This window comes from Bombus vancouverensis, chromosome 6 (assembly GCF_051014615.1).
Source record: "Bombus vancouverensis nearcticus chromosome 6, iyBomVanc1_principal, whole genome shotgun sequence".
Taxonomy (NCBI): domain Eukaryota; kingdom Metazoa; phylum Arthropoda; class Insecta; order Hymenoptera; family Apidae; genus Bombus; species Bombus vancouverensis.
This window is the reverse complement of record NC_134916.1, coordinates 2,294,064-2,318,901: the sequence shown is the minus strand read 5'-3', so window position 1 is coordinate 2,318,901 and position 24,838 is coordinate 2,294,064. Positions and strand designations below refer to the sequence as shown.

The following is a 24,838-nucleotide window of genomic DNA, read 5'->3' as shown; positions in this document are numbered from 1 at the left end:
CACGGATCGTTGGTAAAGTTTTTCCTCAGTTCTCTTTCACCCATTTTATCCCCGCAGTTCTATCTTAGCTCGCATCTCATTGTTCGTCTACGTTCCTCTGGTTTGCGCCTCCGCCGCGCTACGTGCAGCTTCGCGGTTCACGTGAAGGTGTATCGGCGCGTGTTCGGCCGCGCTCGACCAGGTTCGTCGCTCGTATATACTTACCTGGCAATTAGTTTTGCGGAGAATGTTGTTGTCCTTGGTCGTACGGACACACGCGCGATTCGCTCGTTTGCGGGGGTGTCCCCATGCACACGGCAGTCTCTATATCGGCGCGGAACAACGCAGTGGACGGCTTCCACTCGCGGCTTCTCCGAGACCCGTAAAAGCGGCCTCGCAGGAATCGCAGGTGCACACCTCTTAGAAGTTCCACGCTCGTACGTGCCTGGAATTTTCTTCGATTCGCATCCGTTATTCGATTCTCTTCGTCCGTTGATCCATCGTTGCATTAATCAACGTATAATCGAATTTTCAGTTGTTTCCACTCCTGGTTAGGGTCTTCCAGGTAGAAAAGTTTCTTACCGAGAATCAGTAATCTGATGATTTTTGTGACGGTTTTTGGCAATGACAGATGATGCAGTATAGGAATGTTTAAAAGATGTATGATTACTTTGGAGGAGTTTACTTTAATCGATGTATTTGTTTGTTTTCTAAATAATGAAGTACGGTCAGGGAAATAATATCAGAAAATACCAATTTTCCACATTCACAAGTTTCTACGTTCACAAGATTCCACGTTCGTCTCCTCCAATAAAAGGGAAGTCTATAAATTTAACCAAGAGACTACACGTGTAGTAAGAGGAACAGTACACGATACCTTGAATGATATCTGTGGCTAATCATTTTTAGGTTCGCCCTTTCTATCGACTCGTTATCTCGGGGGAGCGTTAAAACAGGCACGATACCAATTTTTCTCGATTCGAAGCGAAACACATCCACGTTTAAATTACATCTGCTTAAGAGTGTCGGCTACGGGTCCACTCTCAGATCGCAAAACAATGGCGACCCGATAAAATAACTGGAGGATTCATTTATTCTACGTAACTATACGTGCCAACGTTTTCGTAAAAATACTGACTACCCTACGGATCAGTGATGCGCAATCATTGGCTCCGCATGACCTGTATAAATCTTTGAAACTTTGCTTTTTCGGATTTGGAAAGTAATTTCAAGATATTTACTAAATTTGCTTCCGTATATAATAATATTATTATTAGTATCCTCTTTTCACGAAGGTTTCTTTCCTTTCATAAGTAATTGAAAATCGTAATAGCTAGTTGCTTATCAGGTACCAAAAACATTCTTAGATTCAAGGTTGCAAGAAAATGCATCATGCCAAGCAAGATACTTAAAACCTCAGGTGTCTAAAAAAAGATTCTGATTAATCGTAAAATTAGTGGTTCGTTTCAAGAAACTGTTGCTTCATTAATTATTTTTCCTACCTTTTAAGAAGCACTCAAGGTGGTCGAGTTAAGTTGAAACACTGCAGACACCAATCAATATTAAACTTTTAATGAGTATCATAATCACCATGAGATCGAAACACTAAATACGATATTAATAGGCAATTCGATGTATCTTCGGTAGAATATTGATTATCTAAAGATTACAATAAAGAGCCGACATAGTTCTTAAAATATTTTCGAACGTCTTCCTTATGTGTTTCTTAATTTTAAATATTATTAATAGCAACGGTAGCTGTATTTAAATATACACAAGGCGTTAATCATTAATTATGACAAATATTTTATTAACACCTTTGAGACGAATATTTCGAGACGATAATCGAATGAAATAAATATATCGTTTGATTGTTTCTTCATCCACGATTAATAAGATAATTACGAAAAGTATTTGTTTTCATCTTTGTTTTCTAGCGGAATGTTATTGTAATTTAAGATATGCACTTGGACCTAATTAATGTATACATTCTACAGTGGATACAATGTGGTGCAAATACTTCTCGTAGCCACTGCACATAAAAGGAAATATTCTCATAAATTCGTAACACAAAAGATACGTAACACCTACGTGAAAAAGTAAATCGCCTTCTCATCGAGTTCAATCTTGAATACCTCATCTCGAACTCGTTAAAAATGAACTTTGCGCACCACTGCTCTATCTATGGCCTTAAAAATCCTTCTCCGTCTCTCTTTCTTCAACACTCGCTCCTCTATTTCTGCTCTTCGTCTTCCTTAACCTATGTACACCCTTGCTTCGATCGCTTTGGTTAGTTACTCCCCTTTAACGCCGCGGTACTCCTTTTCTGCCAGCGATTCAGCCACGATAGATCGTTGGGAAGAGGCCTAGCCTGTGCTTCTTCGTCGATCCGTCCACCGTTCTCCTACCTCCCTCCTTTACTCTTTCTTCCTTCCTGGAGCAGACGGCTCGATTTTTTCCCCTGGAATCGTGGAGAGTCGGAGGTAACGGAGATACGCGGTGCGAGGTGTTGTTGCAACAAGGTGTTAGATTAATTGTACGATTAAATCGTCGTAAATCTCGAAAAGGGACGCCCACTGCCCTCGTGCCCGCCCCCTTTGCTCCGCGCAGGGATGATCGCAGAAAGGTGAATAAGGAAAAGGAAACGAGAAAAAGAGAGATAGATCGAAGAGAGAAGAGAGCAGCTCGACGTTTCGAGAGCGATACGAATCTTTATGGCAGAGAGATTCTCGCCATCCTTCGGAGTTCAACCCTTTTGTTTTTGCTTGTTGTTGCCGTTGTTCCTTCGCTCGGCCTCTTACTCTCCGTTTGTTTGGCCGAGTTCGCAAATTCGCTATTCCGTTGATTGCACGGCGTAAATTGGTATGCTCGTATTTGAAGGAGATCAAACAGCTGTCTTTTGCGTATTTAAGTTTATGTTCAATGTTTGTTTTATGTTAAGTGTTTAAGTTTTGGGTGTTTAGTTTGGTGTTGCACTGGTTTGAATATATAGAAGCTCGGGAGTGATGGCACGATGCAATCGAACATAATTAATATTTTACATTTGTTTTAACGATATACGCAATATTACCGATTTATTAATACTTATGACGAACATTTTATTGAACGATTTACAATTTAATTTATTTATTAAATTTTCACGAATATTGTTATTTTACAATACACTGGTTACCTTTAATCGTTCTTCGAAATTTGTGCCAGCATTACAGCTCATTTAACCTATGTCTGACTTCAAACATCTGTTTCTACTTACCGCTTCGTGAAACACAGTTACTTGAGCTACTTATCAATTATTATAGTTATTATAAAGTACACTCAGTTATGAGATCTAAACTTTCTCGATTTTCATGACAGGAAGAAATTTTTTGTATAGACATCTGTTGTGAGATATATGCAGTTATTTTTAACGTACAGGCTTGTATAAGAGCGTGAAAATCAATAAATTTTTTACTTTATGTTTCGAATTTGCAGTAAACTGAGTAGAGAATATGTAAACTTTCCAATTATCCTTACTATCTATCATAATCATTCACACGCTACGATATGTGTGAACGTTACAATTATTTATCGCATCTTATCACACAGTACGCTCATGAATACCTGTTTACATTTCCCTTAAGAAATGTTTGCCGACCAATAAATCCTGGCCGTTGGTATAAAATTCGCGCTCCAGTTGCCGTGCATCTTCCCATTAATCGACGTAATTGCTCCGATGTAGCAAGGGCCAATTAAAACACTGTAATTGAAATTGCTAGACCGTAGTACCATTAAAGCGACACATTACTGCCTTATTTGTTACTGTTATTTTTAATACCATTAAAGAGGGAGCCATTCTCCTCGAGTTCCTTCTTTTTAATTGACTCGAAAGTAAATGCCAATTTCCATATCGTAAACACATGAAACAAGTGCGTGAAAATTCATTCGAAAATCTCCTCGATCTTCGATTTCATTTCTCGTCTCGTTTGCTTTTGAAAACGTCGCAGGAATAATATGAAACATGTTTTTATTTATATACACATGTTCCTCTGCATTCCTGAAGTTTCATTTTAGAAAATCACAAGCCAGTAACAATTATTTTCTACTTAACGACTTCGTAGTTTTCTTCTTTTCCGCTTTGCCTTTACTTTTTTATCTTTTCGTGACTGAAACGAAATTCTTCCAAGATTTAATTCTACTGCGATTTGGATATTATCGTTGAATGGAAATTTAATCGAGATGAGTCACCTGAATTTATTGTCGATTAGGTTCGCATAATTTCAGAACTTTCACTCGCCCACAATCGTGAATTGCTTTCGCTTCTTTTTACGTTATTGGTTTTTGGCTATGGAAATAAGTAGGACTTAAAGTTTTGATCGTGCGTTCGAATATTCTTGAATTCCTCGAGTCAACGAATCCACATTTTACTTTACTTGGTAGGGATTTCTTGCTTTCGAGTACAATGGAAGATATTGCTAATTACTTTGAAAGTATTTATTTCCTATCCTTCATCTTTTAATGATACTCATTTAGGTAAAGATTGCCTTCGAGATATAAAAAACACTTACGTGAGTTTCTAGGAAATATTAGTTGCAGTTTCTAGTGAGTCATTTATTACTCTTTAAAATACTTGTGTCGTAAACATGTTCCTTAAATACTTCTATTTGTGTATAGGATGCATATAATAGGCTTTCCTCGATCAATTAAAGAATTAGTTAATTAGACAACATTCTAGCTTGTTAATTGGGTAATTACATTTTTATAATTACTATATTTATCAAAACTATGAAGATTTGAAGAAATATCTAAAATATTAACTGAACTAAAGAAAGAAAAAGCTAATAGGCATAGACTATGGTTGATTACAAAGGACAATCTCAATGAAATGCTTTTCTGGGAGGTTTTGCAATCTTTTTTTTATTTTTTTTCTTTTTATCTTTGCTTTGTGTTAGTATCTCGCTTTCAAATCCCGACAGCAAGAACATCGACATACAATAGAAAATATAATGTATACATATACATACATACATGCGTGTGTTTGTGGATTTCTGATTTCTATGCAATTAGGTATCGTTGATATTGATGTTGATCGTTGTTAATCATTGCGCGCGGTATTTTTAGTGTAATCTTATTTAATAGGGACAATGATAGGGCAGGATGATCGACGATGGTATAAATATTTAACTCGTAACAAAATGCCTTACAACAAGACCGATCGTTTTAAGTAACGATGAAACAACTCTTAATCCTAATTAAATAAACTCGTTAACGCTAAGTAACATATCGAATGAATGAGTCTCACCGCCATTGATAAATAATACGCTCGCACGCCGCGCCGTTTCGTGATTATGTACAAATTAATAACAACTCGACTCAACGATTCAACTCATTGTCGTTCAAGAAAGTGGAAGCACGCCTTTCTTCCCCTTTTCTTTTTTATTCTCTTTACATAGTTTCGGGTGTGATGCTGCTTTAAATACAATCAGTTTAATTCATGTAAAATTGAGTCGAGAATTACTTTCACTTCTTATCTTTCTTAGCAGAGGTTATTTTGCCAATTTTCGCCAAGTTTTCAAATATTGCATACTCACTTTCATTCGAAACACAAACGTTTTTTACTATCTTAAAAACTCTTAAGAACATCACAGTCTCTTTACAACAGAAAAAACAAGGAAGTATCCGAAAAAGTTGTCTTCCGAGAACTTTCAACCTTCGATTCGTGGAATGTTTTCACATTGCACATTCGTTATTGTACTTGTCTACTGCTTACACCGTCCAATTATAATTATCAGTCCTAGAATCGATTTTATAGCAGCAAGACTTATCTAATTGCCACGCCCCGGATAGTTGGCGTACAACTGTGCTCTGGCAGTTGCATTATCGACATTGTTCTCTTCGTTCGTATTGGTTTCGACTGTTAGTCACGGCAACGACGAAATCTCGTTGTGCAGCTGCAACTGAAAAGCAAGCTGCTCTCCTCCCAACCACAAACGACTACCTGGATTCTTTAATCTAATCTCTGGGAATAATTCAACGATATTCTTTTACACTGCCCCCTCACCGGTGACAATAGATCATTTGTAACGTAATAACGGAGCCATTATGACGCTCACGATTTTTCTATTACGCTTCGTTTCATCTTCTCTGCTATTGCAATTCCATCTTCTATATTCTAACGAAACGTGGAACGAGGTACTGTGTACTTTTATTTTGAATTTGCATTGTCTAATAAATTATTCCTATAAACGTCATTCTTAAAAATTTCGTAAAATTATTGACCGAAAGTACTCAGTTTGTTTTTCACAAGATGTTTCATCCAAACTTTTATCTCGCAAAAGAATTTCAAAGAAAAATTTCCTTCGGCATTTTTTCAAGATCACAATCGTCCATAAATCCGCCTAAATAAACCGATATTTATTCGTCATTCATTAATTTTATCATCGCGCTTTCCCACTGTAATTCCTAAAGTCATCGAGGAGGATTGAAAATTAATCACGATTCTTAAGTAGAAATGCTATTCTCTCTGAATAGTCGCTCGTATATATAATCGTGTTGGAACCACAAAATACAGTGTGTACTTTGGAACTCGTATGCTGACGGAAGTACCGGCTACCGCTAAAGCTACGAAACGCTACGAAGCCTGCCACACAATGGATTATCGTAAAATCCCCGAAAGAACGGCCGCGTTAGTAAACCGGTGCACGATTTCTGTAAAGTCTCGGGTTGAAAACGAACGATTTCCGACCGTCACGAGAGAATCGACGTGCTACATGGAATGTTTAGGAACTATCAGACTGAAAGCTGCTTAGAAATCTTGAACGCTGTCGCTTGGTTACACGTGGTTAATTACTAGAAGTTGTTTCTTAATTGTTATTGTAACTTGGAGTAGATGATGATTTTGTGAAAAATGTAGGATAATGATCTTGTCCATTCGTAAATTAATCTGGAAGAATATTTAAAGATTATCATCCATACAAATTTTTCTCTGTATAAAATCTTGCAACTAGTTCGAAATAAAACATTCTGTCATGATAAAAACAAGAAATCTTCCAAAGAACGCTAAAAACTCAATCGAATTTCAACGAACAAAAAGATCTTGTTAAGGAAGGAACGATATGGTGTTCGATTGACGATCCTTTTTAAACAACGGGAAGTGAAAGAAACGGAGAAACAGAATGCAAATCTTTCAGGTTGAACGATTACCTCCACACCGCCTTATCGTTTTTACATCATAACGAACGTCAATTTAAAACCTACACTGCTACTTCAATAAATCTTTCATTTACAAGGACCAAAGCATCTCTCTACAGAAATCCTTGAAAACCCGCAGAGAAACCGCAAGACTGACTATCTTTCATTGGTCACAAACGAATCGATTCTTAAGTGAATAGTCTGCATGTTGCTGCTTGTGCACCGATCTCGCCGCTAAAAGGGGGTGGAGATAAATCTGAGAGATGCCCGATCGAAATCACGTACATTGCCGAACTGGAAACTGATAATCCGCCGTGGTTTACGATTATGAGCGATCTTTTCAATGCGTTCGAACGTACGACAACAGCAGTCTTTTTTTTCATTGGAGAAGGATCAGGTTATTTTTAAAAGTAATCCTGATAAAAGATGGTTGCGACGTATGTCGTATCGTCAACTTAAGATTCTAATAACAGCAACTTTATGGCGATTGCCGAGCGTACAAGTGCTCGTTCGAGTGGCGACCGAAGAAACAATTCGATTTCGTTTTCTTTCCATTCGCGATATTACGAGGATCGTGAGGCAGGCTTAAGAAATGTGACCGAATTTACATTTTAATCTGGACAAAGCTCGTCAAAAGAAAAGGAACGTTTCCTGGTAGCTTTTGTAAATAATCTCGTTTAAGCTTTTGCTTTAATAATTGTTTCGTCCCGAAACGTTTTTACTTAAATATTCAGATTGAAATAATTAAAACGTTACTCGTTTATTCCGTTTTATATTGGCTACTTATAAATTACAATATCATTAAAACTGAATGTGCAACGTTTTATGTCGATGGATATCTGCAGCGTTTGGCATTAAGAGCAAATTCACAGGTACCCATGAGGGTAATTCTACTCGTTTATCAGAGCTTATTGTATTTAATATCGAAATTAATTTGATATTGCACGGGCGATGCAGTATCTAATATTCAGAACAATTTTTAGAATAAAAAACTAACAGGTTGCTTTCGTTTTACATTTTTATTTGAAATTGGAATTTTGGAATATTCCGTGATTGAATCATGGGTAATAGCAGTGAGTATTCGTGTTGGCAATAGAAATATTACAGGCTTAAATACTCGTACGTTTGTAATCTCGAAATTCGACCGATGCACCGGTTAAAATTCAACAGGATTCCATGAACGTTTACAACGTTCACGACTTCATGACCTCGATGATAATATACACGTATATAGTCTGTGGAATTAACTTTTTATCAGAATTTAAATCCATTAAAATTTGCGAATCACAAATGCGCGGAATTAAGAACGATCATATCGTCCTCTGTCTCTAGTTTCGAGAACATAATCGAGCTCGTCGTCATGTTCTTTGGCTTAAAGTTCTATTTCGAGATTCCGATATATCTGGCGCGGCAGTTCAGGACGGGGCAAACGTTGTAGGTCGTCCTTCGATCGCGTGCCGTCGTATCAATTTCATCGTTTTCAATAATAAAATCTTCCCCGAGTGACTCGTTCTTCTTTATCGTTCAATTTAACATGGTCCGCGGAGGCAGAGCCGAAACGCGAAATTGAAACCAGTTCCATGGCATGCCACGCCACGACGACCTCGACATCTTACGTAGAGAACAACTTTCTAACAATGTAACGTACATATATAAAATATATTAATACGATTACAAACGAACTCAGTTAAATAAATAATTATTAAAAAATATATAATATAATAATAATAATAATAAAAATAATAATAAAATAAAACGAACATACAAAATGATTATACGTCGAGTATTATATACAACCGATATCGGTGAGCGAAACAATTGGGATGTTAGCAAAACCTATCAATGGGTTCGTTTGGATGAGTTCTTAAATAATCATAGAATAAAGTCGCATTAAATAAACATTACACAGAGACGAATTCCAACTGTTCACTCGATCTTCGATCTCTAAGCTTTTTTCTTAAATATCGAACGAAAAAAATCGTTTCTATTCCAGACTTTAGGACCTGAAGCGTGAGGAATTGTAATAGCAATTGTATCCTGATGACTTATACCTGGAAGCCTCGAACAGAAGAAGAAGCTCGATACTTCGCGCTGATCTAAATTCCAGAGGATCCTTATATTTGATTTTTGTAGCCCTAAAATTCTCGAATAAATCATCGTTTGATATTTAAGCCGATATTGAATGAAAGAAAAACAAAAATAAACGAATAAGGATAAAGAAGACATATAGAATGAATGCGATCAAAGCTCGATGATTGTCAGGAATTCTATTTTAAGTATTCAGAGCAGGTTTAAATAAATCTTAATAAGAAGTACGGTTAATTAATGATAAGTTAGCACGACGATTAACGGAATTAAACGCTATTTAGATAAAGGTTAGAAAAAGAGGAAATGGTGGAGAGAAGATATAGAGGGAAATCTCTTCGAGTAACTTAACAGACGGCTCACGTGAGCCGCTATGATATCTATACGCCTAAAGTGAAACTTACACGCTAGATCGTTCATGGAACATACAATGTTTAATATATCATAGATATATGGGACCAAAATCACCAGAACCAGCCGCGCAAACGTATCAGCTTCGAGCTATTCACGACCGCCATTTTTCTGCCGTTTCTTTGTTTTTCCTTTTTTCTCAATTTATTCCTATTTCTCTTTCCGTCTTTCGAAGAAACTCTATGCCTTCTCTTCGAGATAAGAAAGACGTGATCGCGCATCGTAGGACGAATCGATCGTGCGTCGATCGTTTCACGCCGCGCGAGTAAAATTTTCCGCACCGCTCGACGCTCGATGCTGCACGTACCTCAAAAGGACGCGTGTCAGATTGCCGGGACTTTCTTTCTTCCTTTCTCTTTAAGAACATCGAAGAAGGCACTTTTGAGTGTGTAAAGGCTCGGAAAATATGTTTAGAAAAATATGTTCTTTTTGTATATGTCTATAGTATCAAAAATATCTTTCTATCTATATATATATATACTACAATTTTAAAAATATTTCGCATCAAAAATAGTTAATCTTTTTTATACAAACGAAAAAATTCATGTTTTATAAACTAGCATTGCCTTGTGAAATATAAATGTTGTAAAGATATTTGATAAAAAATATTCGATTCATAGCACCAAGCATAGGTAATCTCAACACTATCAAAGGACTCAATAATTCCCTCTCTTTCTATTTACTCCGATTTCCTATGAAAAAGAAAAATTAAAATGGCGGGACGGATCCAGTATGAGCGAATAGTTCCGCGCGCTGGATCGTCCATAGATCGTGGATCCGTGGATAGGATACAGCTCGAGGCTTTGGCGACCGGCGCTGGTAAGCAATCGTGAGAACAGAGAGGAAAGAGGAGTTTCTTCCCTTTTCTCCAACGAAATCTCCACTGACTCGCTTCTTCCTTGTTGTTCTTCCATCCTCGAACAACAATAATGTCGGCATCACGATGTTGCACGTTCGAACCTCGTAGGACGTACCTCCGAACGAGATCTCGAACGCGTCGATCTTCTCGTCTTTCGATCGCCGCTTTAATAGTTGTAGAAATATCGCGGGTTAACGTAACGTCGCGTTTAAGTGCATCGATAACGTGCTAATGATAATACAACGGTATATAATACCGATTTAATACCACCATCAGTATGTTATAACATTAACATTGTGGTTAGTACATCGCTCATAACATTGTAGTAGTATTACTGATATCTTGGGAATATAGTAATAATACTAGCAGCATTATCGTATTATGTATATCGTTATCGTTACGTTAGTAAAACATTAGTGTTAGTATGAGCCATAATATACCGTTGGTGGTTAAGTGGTATCGATACGTTAACACGCGATCATCGATTACGTCGATATTATTATGAAGTTATACGTTATTTAAAATTTGATATCAGAAGAAAAAGAATTTAAAAGAAAAGTTGAAAATGAAAGATGATATTTCTACAGAAAGCGTACCAGTCGAAAGATTTGGAAACCGACTCTGCATACGTCCCGACGCCTCCGATAATCGGAACGGGGAAATTGTGGATCGTGAAACGAAGGAGTAACTTACTTTTTAAGGGGTAATCATTTATGTTACAACGAGAAAAGTCGGGGCAGAAATGAAAAAAGGGAGGTACAGAGTGGGGAAGAAAACCTGGGGCGAGGGAGGGGGAAGGAAACAGGATCGCCCAAAACGGGCGTACTTAGTGGTACCCACCCGTGGCACGACGTTATCCTTGGAAGGATAATACACCGGACACGGTGGATCGTATTTTTTTTATCTTTGACCTCCGTACTGATTCTTCACTCTTTTACTTTTTCTTTATCTTCTCATTTTTTTGTTCAAAAAATCAACCACACCGAACAGACACGCACGCAACGAGAGAAACAGGCACGCACACCATCGTTCGTCTTCGCGACGAGCCCTGTGAGGAAAGATTGCACGCAGAAAGAGTCGGAAGCCCTTCGTCGTAACTCCCTTTGAAAACGAACGCCAGCTTCAAGGTATTCAGCCTAGACGACCTTGAATCTCGAACCGACGAGAAGGTGTTAAACTCTTTGCGCTCGTTCGATAAACCATCGATAACTAGAATAATTCGATCGTCCACAATGTCGACAAATTTATCGCCGATGTATATGTTCTGACCATATGATATAATATTCTAATAATAAACGAGAATCGACGAGTAATTACGACAAAGATAGGCGACGCTATTCATCGATGTTACCCCGACACGTATCGCGTTTACAATAAATAATATTATAAATCGTACGATCGAACGAGATCAAGACTCGACTCGTTCATTCGTCACGTGTTTCGCCGGGAATAAATATGAAACATTTTTGAAAGGCGTCGAGGTAACACGTTCGATGTCCGTGAGCGCAAAGACTTAACGGAACCGGGATTTACAGACAGTAAGGATGGCAGAACTGATAGACCAGCCTCTGGCTACGTTCCGTCTTCTTCATGATCCCTTTCTTGTAGTACTGTCTGATGCTACGGCTAAGCTTGTCGTAGTTCATGGCCGGCCGATTCTTTCGTTTGCCCCAGAGTCTGGCCACGCGAACCGAGTCCTCGATCTTAAACACGCCCTTGCCACGGTCTAGCCAACGTATACAGGAACCGTGAATGCCAGGGCTTTGCAGCAGCTCCTTCAGGAACTGCCAGAGGTGAATGTGCGAGCCACCGTTACGCATTTTACCACCGCCGCCGCCGCCACCACCCGTTCCTGCTTGCGAACCGCAGTCCTCGTCCTCGTCTGCAAAAAGAAACGGCGTCCAGCCAAAACGCCTCGGTTTTGTGAATCATCTAGGACTTTCCCGGATGTGCTTCGTGCGGTGATAGTGTCCTGGCGATTAAAAGTTTGAGGATTTTCTTTTGGCGTGCTTCTACCGAGCAGTGTGATGATTAAGTATATGTAGCTTGATATTCTTGGTAATCGCTGCGATGGTTGACCAGCTTTATTTTTTCTTATTTGGTTATTGGATAGGTATACGGTTATGAGTTATGGGTATGTTCTTTTGAACTCGTTCTTGCTGTTAGCTGATTGATAAGTATACCGAGTGTTCGTTATAACGGTATGCACGATATTTTAGATAATGTAGCGAAGGAGGAAACATGGTAGAAGGACAACCATTTCGTTGTGTCTTTGGGCATGCTCATTTTTAGAATTATTCTAGATATTAAGTGTGCGCGTTTGTCATTATAATCATCTTTCTAAGTTCTTGTTTACATAATTTATTGCTAGATTAAAAACTGGAATGAAAGCTTTAGCAGTATCTAATTTGCAAAGTGAATTCTTTCGTTGACTAAATACGTAGATATATTTATTAAGTTCATGCGTTAGGTATTTGGTTAGTGGGTACATATACACATATACATATAACACGAAGTTATTTCTGATTAGAATATTAATATTTACGGACAATTATAGCTCGTAACTGGATGAGGTTCAGTGATAAGATACAGTGATAAGGATGCTTAATCCATTATAATGATATAGTTAATAAGTGTGCAAAGTACGTTGCGATAAAAGATTATAGTGTTCAGTCGGTGAATAGAAACCATTTACTTTTACAATTACCATATTAATATTTACTTCGAATTCTAACTATGTCTTCGGGTTATTATAGTCTAAGGTAATTTATTAATCACATCGATGCAAGCTATCTCTACTGTGATGGTAATTTAACGTATTGATATGTTGTGTTTGTGGTGTATAGTTAATAAATGGTTATGACAGAATGCATAATTATGGAGTGTATATAATTAATCATAATCAGACATCCTGATTTCTTGTAGTAAGCTAAGATGTTTAGAATATTAAAGTTAGTTTACTGCCATAGCCGTTACTTTTTTAAACGTTAGCGGAGTTAATTAATCTGGACATATATATATAGTTATAAAGATGGAAATTTTTACGTTAAAAATTGCAGAGCACATTATGTAGAGAATAGTAGAGCATCATATGTGAGTATTATAATTTTAATGAGTATGTTTAAGCAGCGAAACGATTCCATCGTTTGAGAAGTTCTATAGTCGTCGCGTGTTTGCAAATGAGATTTTTGTATATTATTATTCACGAATCTCACTATCTTTAGCACGAATGGAAACTAAGTTCTAGAGATATCCAAACCCTTTGCCTTGCGGTTTCTTTTTTGGTTATTATATAATATCATTGACTAAATCCTATTACAAATAAAATCCTTTTTCGTTAGATTGGAGCTGACACGACATTGTAAGACAAAAGAGGTTAAAGTAATCTTGACATATTAAAAGCAGTTATAAAATACTAGACAACGTTTAATGATTGACATACCATCGGAGAAATCTCCGCTGCAAGTGGAGCCCTTAACACTAGCTGGAGTTGTATTCGTAATAGGGGATGAGGTGTTATTGTTACTGTTAGATATTTGCACAACTGGGGGAACCCAGGAAGCTGCTAATGTGTTACGTGGAGATTCTTCGACTGTTGCTTTCCAAATTTCTAGTTGCGCATGAAGAATGCTTCCACACTGAAACAAAAGAAGCCAAAAGATTGTATAAAAAAGTTAAATAATTATTTAATCAAAGAAGTATATTATCCATCTAATCAATCATATTTCTCAAATAGAAATTTTTACTGTTTGACAGGAGCAATTTTCTGGAACTAAACTGTAAAAACATTGTCGTTTAACAAAAACAAAACAACATTGTTAAAACAAAAATTGTTTTCGTTATGTTATGTTTAAAAACATACATAGAAAATGTTCGACAAAAAGATTATCCCACGTTTTCCATCATTTAAAACGAATTGTTCATAGAAATTTCATTACCCACGTTATAACTCATCCGAGAATTTTCCTGTCGAATCACTCGTAAGAGTCGTTTTCTCTCGCATTCTGAAAAAAATCGCGTTATCTCTAATGGCTCCATATGGAGCCCATTTGCATGAATACCTGTCTCTCGGTACGGTAAGGTGTTCCAAGAATGTACTTTTAGCGGTTGCCATTTGGCAACGGCAGGAACGAACGGGAGAAAAAGAAGGAACGATGGGAAGAGGAGAAGTCAAGAAGAGCCGAGTAGATAAATTTATCATAGCCGAAGATTAATAGCGGCTTGCACAAATTCTATAGTAATGTAAAACAATTAAGCTTCACGGTAACCGTATGCACCTAAAGCACCTGGTGGATGAACAGAAATGCAAATTGAAGGTAGTCGATAAAAGTTGCTAAAAAGAATTGGAGTATCCGATGATAACTGTAAATTCACGAGTGAATACTTTTGAAGATGCGACAGATCGTAATTAAAAGGATTTATGAGATTACCATGTACAGTAGAACCGCTAACAGACATACAGGAGCAGAAGAAAGCAATTCTTTCATCAATCAAATGTATAATATACTGATTATGGTAATTAAAATTCGGAATAATTTTTTATTCTTTGCGTTCAATTACGTTTAAGCATGTTAGAGATTTTTAAGTACACACGGGATTCTTTTCTTCGGTGACTGTATAAAAGTTCGATATCATTCAAATAATAATCGTACTTGTAACAGTAAATCGAAAAAAGAAATTGCACGAACATGATCCCTAACACATGTACGAAACGATCTATTAAACGGACTCGATACGCGTTTCGATACTTAATTAAACAGCAGTAACGTATCTCTTCGACCCGGTTTCAAGGTTCCACCGGAAACCTTAAACTTCACGTACGCGCTGTTGAACCCGCCGCTACCTTATCAAGGTCGACCAGCAACGTTCCGTAAAGTTGCACGTCCACGCAGCAGCATTCCTTTCTTAATTATCCAACCTAACCCAAGACCATCCAAAACGAGGTAGTACGTTCGAAAGAGCGATAACCAACTAATAGTTATCTGCTAATCAACTAGCAATGAACTTTAACAACGAAGAAATCGTAAATAACAGAAGACAAGAAAGAAGAAGAAGAAGAGAAAGAAGAAGAGTTTGGAGTGGGAGGTTGGAATACGTAAGCGTTAGAATTCCTGCGACGCGACGATGTCGTTGAGCCGCAAGAGAAGAGAAAGCGGCTCCGCTGAGACGCAATAGGCAGTCGAGCGAGCCAGGCAAAAGAGCCAGGCATTCAGCCAGCCGTTGACCCACTTTTCGTTCGTTTCTGCTGACCAAATAGCGCGTCCTATAGACGTACACGCGCGATCACCAGTCCTGTTGCTCGACTCGCTGGAAGCTGGAACATAGGATCCCACGAGGGGAATCACGGGGATATTCAACGCACCTGGATGCATTTATGTGCTGCGAGGACCGAGCATACGGTGACTATGTGTCACGCATACTGTAGGGACTCTATGCGCGACGTCAACGGACCTCTACCATTTAGAGATGGCGACGGCGATAGGTTGCGTGCGTCGAAGTCGTTGCACTTTGGGCAATAGAATGACGCGTTGGAACGGTTGCACTTGAGGTAGTTGGATGAAATATGGAATTCGAATAAGTTTGGGGTTGTTTTTAGGGTGATTCTTTGGATCTCTTAAAAGTTTGTAATTTGAATCAGAATTAAAAACATAGCGTGTCAGTGCAGGTATTGAGAGTAGTATTTGAGGGTTGTGTGTTCTTATGGCACCGTATCATGTTCAGTAAGGTTTTAAATTTGCGATTTTATCATCGATTAAGTAACTTTATTTCCATACTTCTTTTAAATGTCTACTTAGAGTCATTAGAATAATTCGTGCTGGTGAAAGACATATTTCTTTCGTTAGGAATTTTTAAGAAGTACATGAGACACGAAAATAGTAAAGTAATACCACATGATCGTTTCTGATCGCTAAACTACGGATGAACTCATCCATTGGAACATCAGAGCTAGTCAGAGAAAGGCAGGAAACACTAAGAGAGAGGAAGAGGGGACTGGATAAATTACATATTCGTTAAATGCAAATGCTCGTTGGTAATAGAGTGGTCGCAGATTTTTAAATCGGTTAGAACTATGTTACGTGGTCTGGCCAGAGGCTCGAATGGCGCACGCGAGCTGGCTCTGTGTAATTTTCAAGCAGTGAGATCGCGACGCGAGCAATGGGAACTCGGCACGATGTTCGATTCACGAAACGTTCGAAGAATCGAATTCTCAGCGGTCGATTATACATACCAGGCCGGGCTCGCACGCCGAACGAATATCCATAACGAATGCGGAATATTACGTTAATAACTTCTTCAGGATTCGCTGCGGCGCCGTATGAATTATTTAACCCGCGGGAATCGCGTTCAATTTCAGGTCAAAGGTAAAACAGTTTGCTTGCCAACCCACCATCTTCTTACTCTAGCCGCATCGCAAACCATAATGGACGAACAATGAGCGGCCACGCTACCGCGTGAAGATCATTATCGAAGAATTCGTGCGAGCACACTTTGATCGAAGCAGGGTGTGAAATTTCTGCCTGTAACGGTGCGTGACTGGATAAGAAAGCACTTTTGTACGAAAGGAGTTGAAGAGTTATACGATGAAAGAAAGATTGTAAGAGTGCACACGCTACTTGACAATGTATCTACTAGCTCTATATATTAGATTATTGGCTTTCGTATGTCAGATAAATATTAAAAATTTCCTGTTAGCATCTGATTAATAGCGATTTTCACATCGAGACCAAAGGGTACGCAACCGACGAAAGAATTCACGAAATTAGGAATAGTACATGACCGTGAGTTCGATCATGATTCTATGTTAAGAAGTCAGCGGTGGATGCCGTACGGTACAATTATCCAATTACAAGATATAAAGCTGAATCCATTATGCATGACCACTTCTATCTCCCTCTGCTAATGCAGGTATATCCAGTCTGCCCGCTATTAATTTCCATTGCGTTCTCGAGATATGATTTTAAGGGACAGGAGGGCTGCCGACGTATCGAGATCACCGGTTTCCGTGCTACGAGTCAGAACGTTAACCTTCGTTCACTCTTCGAAATTACGCTACGTCTCATCGCGGATCGTGATCATCATCGAGTTCAGCTTCGGACACTCGTTCGAGACGTTAACCGGGAGTTATTTCCCCCTTTCGTTTATCTAAGGACACCGTTAGCGAAGCGTGACATTTTTTAAAATCATTCATATCCAATAATTTACAGAACGTTCTACGTATATGTCTAATGAATATTCTGTCTCCTCGAAATCATAAAACATGACTAGATGGTAACATACTATCTGAAAGGACATATCACGTGAACGTGACAACTCAAGCAATAATCAGTAAATCAAGACGAAGACATTTTACATTCATGTTAACAGGAGTTAATTTGTCTTCATCGTGGTTATTTAAGTGGTGCTAGTTGAAAACTGACCAGACATAAATCCGCATCTATATACCTATAGAACCACGCTAAACAAGAAAACGAGATTACGTATTATTCTTCGTCAAGATAGGAAAATAAAGCAGGAAACTTTCTCATAAAATTTCATATACACTACGAAAATACAAATATAGTTTCTTTCTCCCTTTTTGAAAAATTTCTTTATAGTAGACACTTTTTAAATTCGTGGTCGATCTTGCTAACACTCTCCTAGACGAAAAATCGCGAAGTTCAACTATTTTAATTCGTACGTCAAGTCGGAGAATTCTCGCTTTAAGGCTCGTCGACTCTACTCAATAACGGTCTATCGAGCTGAGTACAGAAATCTGCAATCTGTGTGATGCTAAAAGCACGTATTCCAGCGACGTACAAAAGGTGTATCTGGAGAATTCTGGTTCCGTTAAGCGGCACAAACCGTATTATTACGCCAGTTGCTTACTCATACCGTCGCGTCGCGCCGTTCCTTCTAGCCCGTCCAGCATGGATTACGAGGAAAAAACGTGGACGCACATCGATTCCCAGGAAATTCACTTTCACCGGACCTTGTCCATGAGTGTTTCTCGAGTGACTCGCGCCATTAGTTTCTTCATCGAATGTGGTCAGGTCAGACTTTTTATTTCGTTATGTTTCCCTGCTTTTCGCAGCGAGAGCCACCAAACCGCAATATTGTGCGTACAAAATGGTGTTCGATAAAACGTAGTTTCGTATATTAGCTTCCACGGGCGTGTATCGGAATTTTTGGGCACTTTCTGTCGAACATTGAAAATGCTTTATTCATATAAAAGTCGTTCTTTGTAGCAATGTAGTTGAAGAATTTTTTATGTATCGATCGGGGAAGCTATCTGGTTATGGATTTGACGACTTTTTGAAACTACTTTTACATTTTTACCTTGATTGATTGGAATTTGTGTGATATTAAACAGCATTGTTTTTGAAAGCGTACACACTTTCTGTACAATTAAAACACTTTGCTGCATTTGATTTAGTAAGTTAAGTTAAGTTAAATTGTATTAGTAGCATTTAAAATAACACAACCACGTGCATTGTCTGTTAAAAAGAAATTCCGACAGCGATAACGCCAGAAATGAAATCCGTTGTAAATTCTTGGACCGACACTAGATAACCTTTTTTTAAAAATATCGACGCAAACGACATTGTCGACAGATAACGAACGAGAATATTGCCTATGCGTAGCAATCGTAATTCATTGAAGCATTTCGCTATCGAGATTATGTGTTTTTCTTTTTAATTATAAACAAGTATTCTTTAGTCATTCTAGTAAACCGATAAAAGAATTCAGAAACGATTAAAAGAACGAATGGTTTATTAATTGAAATGTTACGTCATATTTTAAACTTGTTACATTATTATTTTGTACGTTGTGCAACTAGGATGCAATTAAAGATAAAACGATCGCTCATTCAATTTCTAAGGAAACAAAAGATATTTTGATGCTAGATTTATCATAATTTTATTCCGAATCGAAATGAATTTTTCCTCTTAATAAATATAATTTCCTTTTGAAGAAACACCAGAAAATCTTTCAAATCAAATTTTCCAATAATCTCCAATTACATTAATCGATATCTTTGGGATAGATGACCGAACTGTTTTCAAAACGAAACTCAAATTAATACTTTCATGGGAGTCGCTAATAACCAATTCTAGTAATTGACGCAATTATATGTAACCAGTGGGTAACAACGATGGAACTTCCTCATCTGCCGGCACGATTCTCTTATTCAACTCCTGAACGTCACCAGCAGGATGACGCGCGTTTATCGTTGCCGGCAATCACCGACCATGACGTTCAACCAAACATTTTGCACCGGCAATTTATCGAAACACCACGAAATTCCATTGACTAATTGCTTCGTTAAAACGGTCTGCGAATAATCATCGTTGGTTGCTGTCTCAAGAACGGCATTGCGTAACGGTACCCGTTGAAAGTGCGACTTATGCACTGGCCGATTTAAAAGCAGACGAGTCGGCGAACGACAGAACCAGCAGAGCCGTAATCAATCTTTCGTAAGATTATTCTCGACTTACCTGAGGGGCACGCTGACAGAATTCCTCTTCCGTCAGGGAAGCTAACGTAGCACCGTCCACGTTGAAGCTCTCCAGTGGCACCGAGGGCAATTGCAGCTGCCTTCTGGCCCACTGGATCCAGGCTGCTACGTCCGCAGCACTCCAGCGTCGTGGCTCTGCAATTATTCCAATTGTTTCCAATAATTATCGATGCACATTCATTATTAGATATTATTTCGATATTAAACTTTTTACTTCGTCACACTGTTAATTTATTTGCGAAGAGGAAAACACGTTTGACGAAGCATAATAATTACGGCGCTAGGTTTGACTAATATAAATAGTGCAAAATAAATAAATTTCGTTTTCATTAGTTTCAAACAATACAATTTTCCATGTATTTTTGTTCTCTTTAGTTTCCAATTCCATGTTATAGTTTTACTACTCGAAACGTCGACATAGATTTTATTTACGTACTCGATACAATACACTTTTGTCATACTTACGACATCTATTGTCACTTCTATTCGACACTTATGCCATTGCGTACACTCATTTCTCATATAGTCGAGACAACTTTTAGCTTTGGAACACACGTATCGAAGTTTCACGACACGCGATCGATACAGTTACTTTCGATTTCACTACCGAACTTTCTACGTTCCATCGCGAAGCTCATTCTATTTCGCCGATCTATCTCGCGAACTCTTGTTCGTTGGTTGCAAACGAAATTACGGTCATTCGCACTAAAATCGTGTCATCCCATTGCAACGCGATCACAGATATCGAAAATTTTTCAATTAGTTAGAGAAGGTGCGGAAGAACCGTAGATGACCTTGAGTGAAGCCCTCAAAATTTCGTAACCGTGAAAGCACGGTGTGACTCCGTAACTTATTCCGAGCATGACATCATGCGACCAACTAATAGTCGAACCGGTCGCTCCTACGTTCACGAAGATAACGTCGAACGTTTGCCCGCGGCAAGGTAGCAAGAAGGTCTGAGTCTAATGGACGCTCACGCATCTTCTTATTGCTTATCGAGGTTACATCTATCCGTGGTTCACTTATTCATTACGTTGCGTTAGTTCGCGATGATAATTTTTCGACTCTGTTTTGTTGGAAGTATGTTCTAATAATGCCATTTAATAAGGCATAGGTCTTGCGCAATTTAATAATTATACGAAGAAGAATCATGTTATAAAGAATTAAAAACAGAAGTTCAGAAGTCATAATCCGAGTCAGCTATCGCCACATACTTCATATTTTATCTTTTAATATTCAAAGAACGTGACCAGTCATTATGTAACAACGAAGTATCGTGTACTGTATGCAGACACGTAAATTTTTTGAATATTAATTGATTAATCAAAGAAATCACTCACCGGGATGAATACCAAGAGCCACGCAGGTATTGTCGAAGTCCTTCTGGAGCTGCTGGATGGCCAGACTGAGGACAGGTTCGATCTGTTCTCTGGTCAGATCACCGACACATTCGCCGGCTTCCATGTCTTCCACGAACCCTGTCCCGACGCTACCCAGATCCACGGGTCTCAAATTGTACTTTCTTTGAAAGCTGGTATCCCTCAAAACCTCTCTGAGCAACTGATGATCGCTCTTTTGTCCGTCCTTGAACAGCTCCTCCTCCTTTTGCAGAGGATTTCGGACCTCGTCCTGTATTCTCTCAAGTTTCAGAACATTTGTTCTCGCGGCATCCGCGAAATCCTTTCTGGTACCTTTAAACAGCAAGTTTCTCAAAGGAGAACTGTTCTCGAGTTCCACAGGATCTGGTGAGGAAGAAGTACTCGATGAGGAGGACGACAACGGGGAGGAGGAATTGCTGGTGTTGCCACTGGTATTGCTATTGCTGCTGCTACAGCTGGATCGAGGCTCTTCCTTGAACAGGATTTCCTTCAGCAACGGGTGTCCTTGCACTGCGGTATCCTCTTTCTTCGCGAAGAAGTCCGCGTCAAGGCTGTTGTAAATATCCTCCTCTGTCCTGGGTGGTGTGCACGGCACTGTACAGTCAGTAGAATCCTCCCGGTAACCTAGACTCTCGGCTAGGAGTCTGAAATTAGGATTGTGGAGACCGTTTGTTAATATAATATACGATTCAAATTGCAACTTTAACTTGCAACTGCAACTTTAAGACAAATTAGTATTTTATCGAAAAATGTCAAAATAGAGTTTCGTAAATTCGTTTAACTTAAAAAACTAATAAAATAGGCAGAACATGATTTACCTGGACTCCTGCAAAATAGCAAGAAGATCGAGGCTCTTTTCTCTCTTAACCGGCTGCTTCGCGGGAGGTTCTGGACTGGTCGGATAGAATTGAGCACTCTGAGGACTCCTAGGCACGTAGTATGGACTCGTTGGGTATCCTGGTGAACCTTCATGCGAGTAGTTAGGGGATAGTTCACCACCAGCACCGGGGTAAGGTGAACTCGAGTAAGCGGTCGGCGAACTGGGGCGAGGCGATTGTGCTTCCTGTTTGATTTGCGTTGCTTTCAGTGTACTCTGCGTGTTCGTAGCGGCATAATCGTCCGACAGAAGGGACAAATCGAACTGGAATGTACTGTAATCGAACGACGGCGAATAGCCGGCTGCAGTAGGTACTGTCTGTGGCATCTGAAACAAACATTTTATGATAGATTTTACGAGTTTTACGTTTGTAGAAGAATTTGTTGCGAAGAATGTTCTATATTTTTTGCAAGATAACCTTCTGTATTTTCGAATTTTGTTGAATGTGGCAGTTGAAATTAGGTTAATAAAATACAATACCTATGCATTCCCATATCATTATAATGCACGTGTGCATAAGAAAGAGGCAGGAGAATATAATTCAATACTTTATATCGAATGATCAATAACTTTAATGATTTGACGAGAAGAAAACGAACTGTACAGAAACTCACCGGAGGTTATAATGTTTTTACTTTCCACCCCCGACGACTCACGATTTATTTCGGCGCATACAAGTGAAAAAAAAATCTAGTCGAAATGTTACACTTTCTTCGAGAGTACAACGACAGACCAAGGGTCCATTTATCTTTCCGCGTGTTTATTGCCCGTCCCGTGCTTAAACTCGTGTCAGTTTGTTACGCTTCGTAAGTCACTTATGGCTTAAGGCGATCTTCCTACTCATCTCTGAAACTTGCGAACCGGCCGAGGTCGCGATATCGTTCTGTCAACTGTCTAATTCGAACGTTAACGTCATGATCATTTCGATATGAACGTGTAATTGCGTTCACAAGCACTTTATCTCTCGTCTTTCACTGGAAATTTTCATACTGCTTTGAGAAAATTGATAAATAGAAATTTTACACTATCTAAGCGTAATCGGAATTTTATTATACATAATTTTATTTTACAAGAAATTATAGTCGACTATTATTTCATTTTGATCTGTAAATTAAGAATCAATAATGGCTACATATACATAGACTGTTTGGTATCAGTATGAAGGTATAGTGACGTAATAAACTAATACAGTGGTAAGCGAGTAAAATTAGACTTGAAAGAGTACCGAAGAATATACTACTGAAATGAGTAAACAACAGTAAAATGAGAACAAGTAAAACAAAATTTTAAGAAATCTAGACATATGATATAAAAGCTTCTAAGTTACATGAAGTTGCATAAGATTAAATTCAATGTATCTTGCGATAAAAACGAGCGTTATAGATACAGAATGCACAATAACATTAAATTAACCTACTAGCGAGTGCTGGAAAAATCATTTTCATAAATGATATGAGACTCTTGGTATATTTTATAAATACTTTTTAATTATTTATAATTATGTACGCTACGTCTTACAGCGTCATTAATTCAGCGAAATATACAATAAAAATTCCTCTTCATCATTGGTGAAAGGAAGAGCACGCGGTAATTAAAACTTCATTCGGTCGGTCCACCGAGTACGTGTTCACGGGATCAAAGGATTCGATAGGATCAGTCGCAGGATATTGTGGCGTGAAAATAGCGCGGCTTTGCTATCTGGTCTCGCGATCCTCGCTGTAATAATAAATATCTGCCTTGGTTTCCTTGTAAATAATCGTTAACGACTCGCTATTATCTCGAGTCTAGGGTCGAAAGAAAGGTAAAAAATAAAGGTAAAAGTGGGCGAGTAAAGGAAGTCCCAGTGGTTTGAGCCGAAACGAAACGAAACACTTTCCCCGACGTGGTATGCCTGTGCACCTTAAGGGCCCATTTATCTTTCCGTGTGTTTATTGCCCGTCGTGTGTTTGACCTCGCATCAGTTTGTTACGCTTTGTAAGCCCATTACAACGTTCCCAGTGCATCTTCCCTACGCTCAGGCGGGGTCGCGTCTGACATTTTGACGTAGTGCCCCGCAAAGGTCGACGCGAAATAAACGATTATACCCATACACGAGGCCGCGGATTTGCACGCTTACAGTGTATATACCAACGTAGAGACACAATACCATTCCTTCTCCATCTGGAACCGTGTAACATCGCGTATACCGTCATGGCTAGAGAAACGAGGATAGAGAAGAGTAGAAGGAAGAAAGAGAGGACAGCTCTAGGAGAAGAGATACGGGAAGGCCGAGCCACAAAAGAGGACCGCGTATTTCTCGACTTCTCTCTAGCCTCCCGCGAAAGGTCCCGGCAAGAAAGAGAATGTTTATCTATGCTGATGGGATCTATGGACTATGGAATCCTCGGCCGAGCTTTCCTGAATCGCCTGCGCAAAAGAATGGGTTGCTTTAACCCCTCTGCCGCACAAGCAGGACACGGAGAGATTGGTATTCCGGAAACTGATCAACTTGTTGGAATGAAATTTTAAATGTTTTCGTTGAGTTTTACTTTTGCGATGTAGATTAGAACAGGTTTATAATTAAGAGTATCCTAGACGAATGACTG

General features: G+C 38.7%; 1 protein-coding gene across 3 annotated transcripts in view; it reads right to left on the bottom strand.

The window, feature by feature from the left end:
• Positions 1 to 3,088: 3,088 nt before the first annotated feature.
• Ets98B (DNA-binding protein Ets98B) overlaps positions 3,089 to 24,838 on the bottom strand; it is a 65,838-nt gene continuing 44,088 nt past the window's right edge. For 2 of the 3 annotated variants that reach the window (XM_033342733.2, XM_076619084.1), the window contains exons 2-6: positions 22,195 to 22,580; positions 21,338 to 22,020; positions 19,978 to 20,132; positions 13,944 to 14,139; positions 3,089 to 12,383 (exon numbers count right to left, since the gene is read on the bottom strand). In XM_033342733.2, the coding sequence (XP_033198624.1) occupies positions 12,031 to 12,383; positions 13,944 to 14,139; positions 19,978 to 20,132; positions 21,338 to 22,020; positions 22,195 to 22,580 (1,773 nt within the window). In that variant the 3' untranslated portion in view covers positions 3,089 to 12,030. Of the gene's footprint in view, positions 12,384 to 12,406; positions 12,474 to 13,943; positions 14,140 to 19,977; positions 20,133 to 21,337; positions 22,021 to 22,194; positions 22,581 to 24,838 lie in introns of those variants that run through there. The other variant, XM_076619085.1, reaches the window with a different exon arrangement.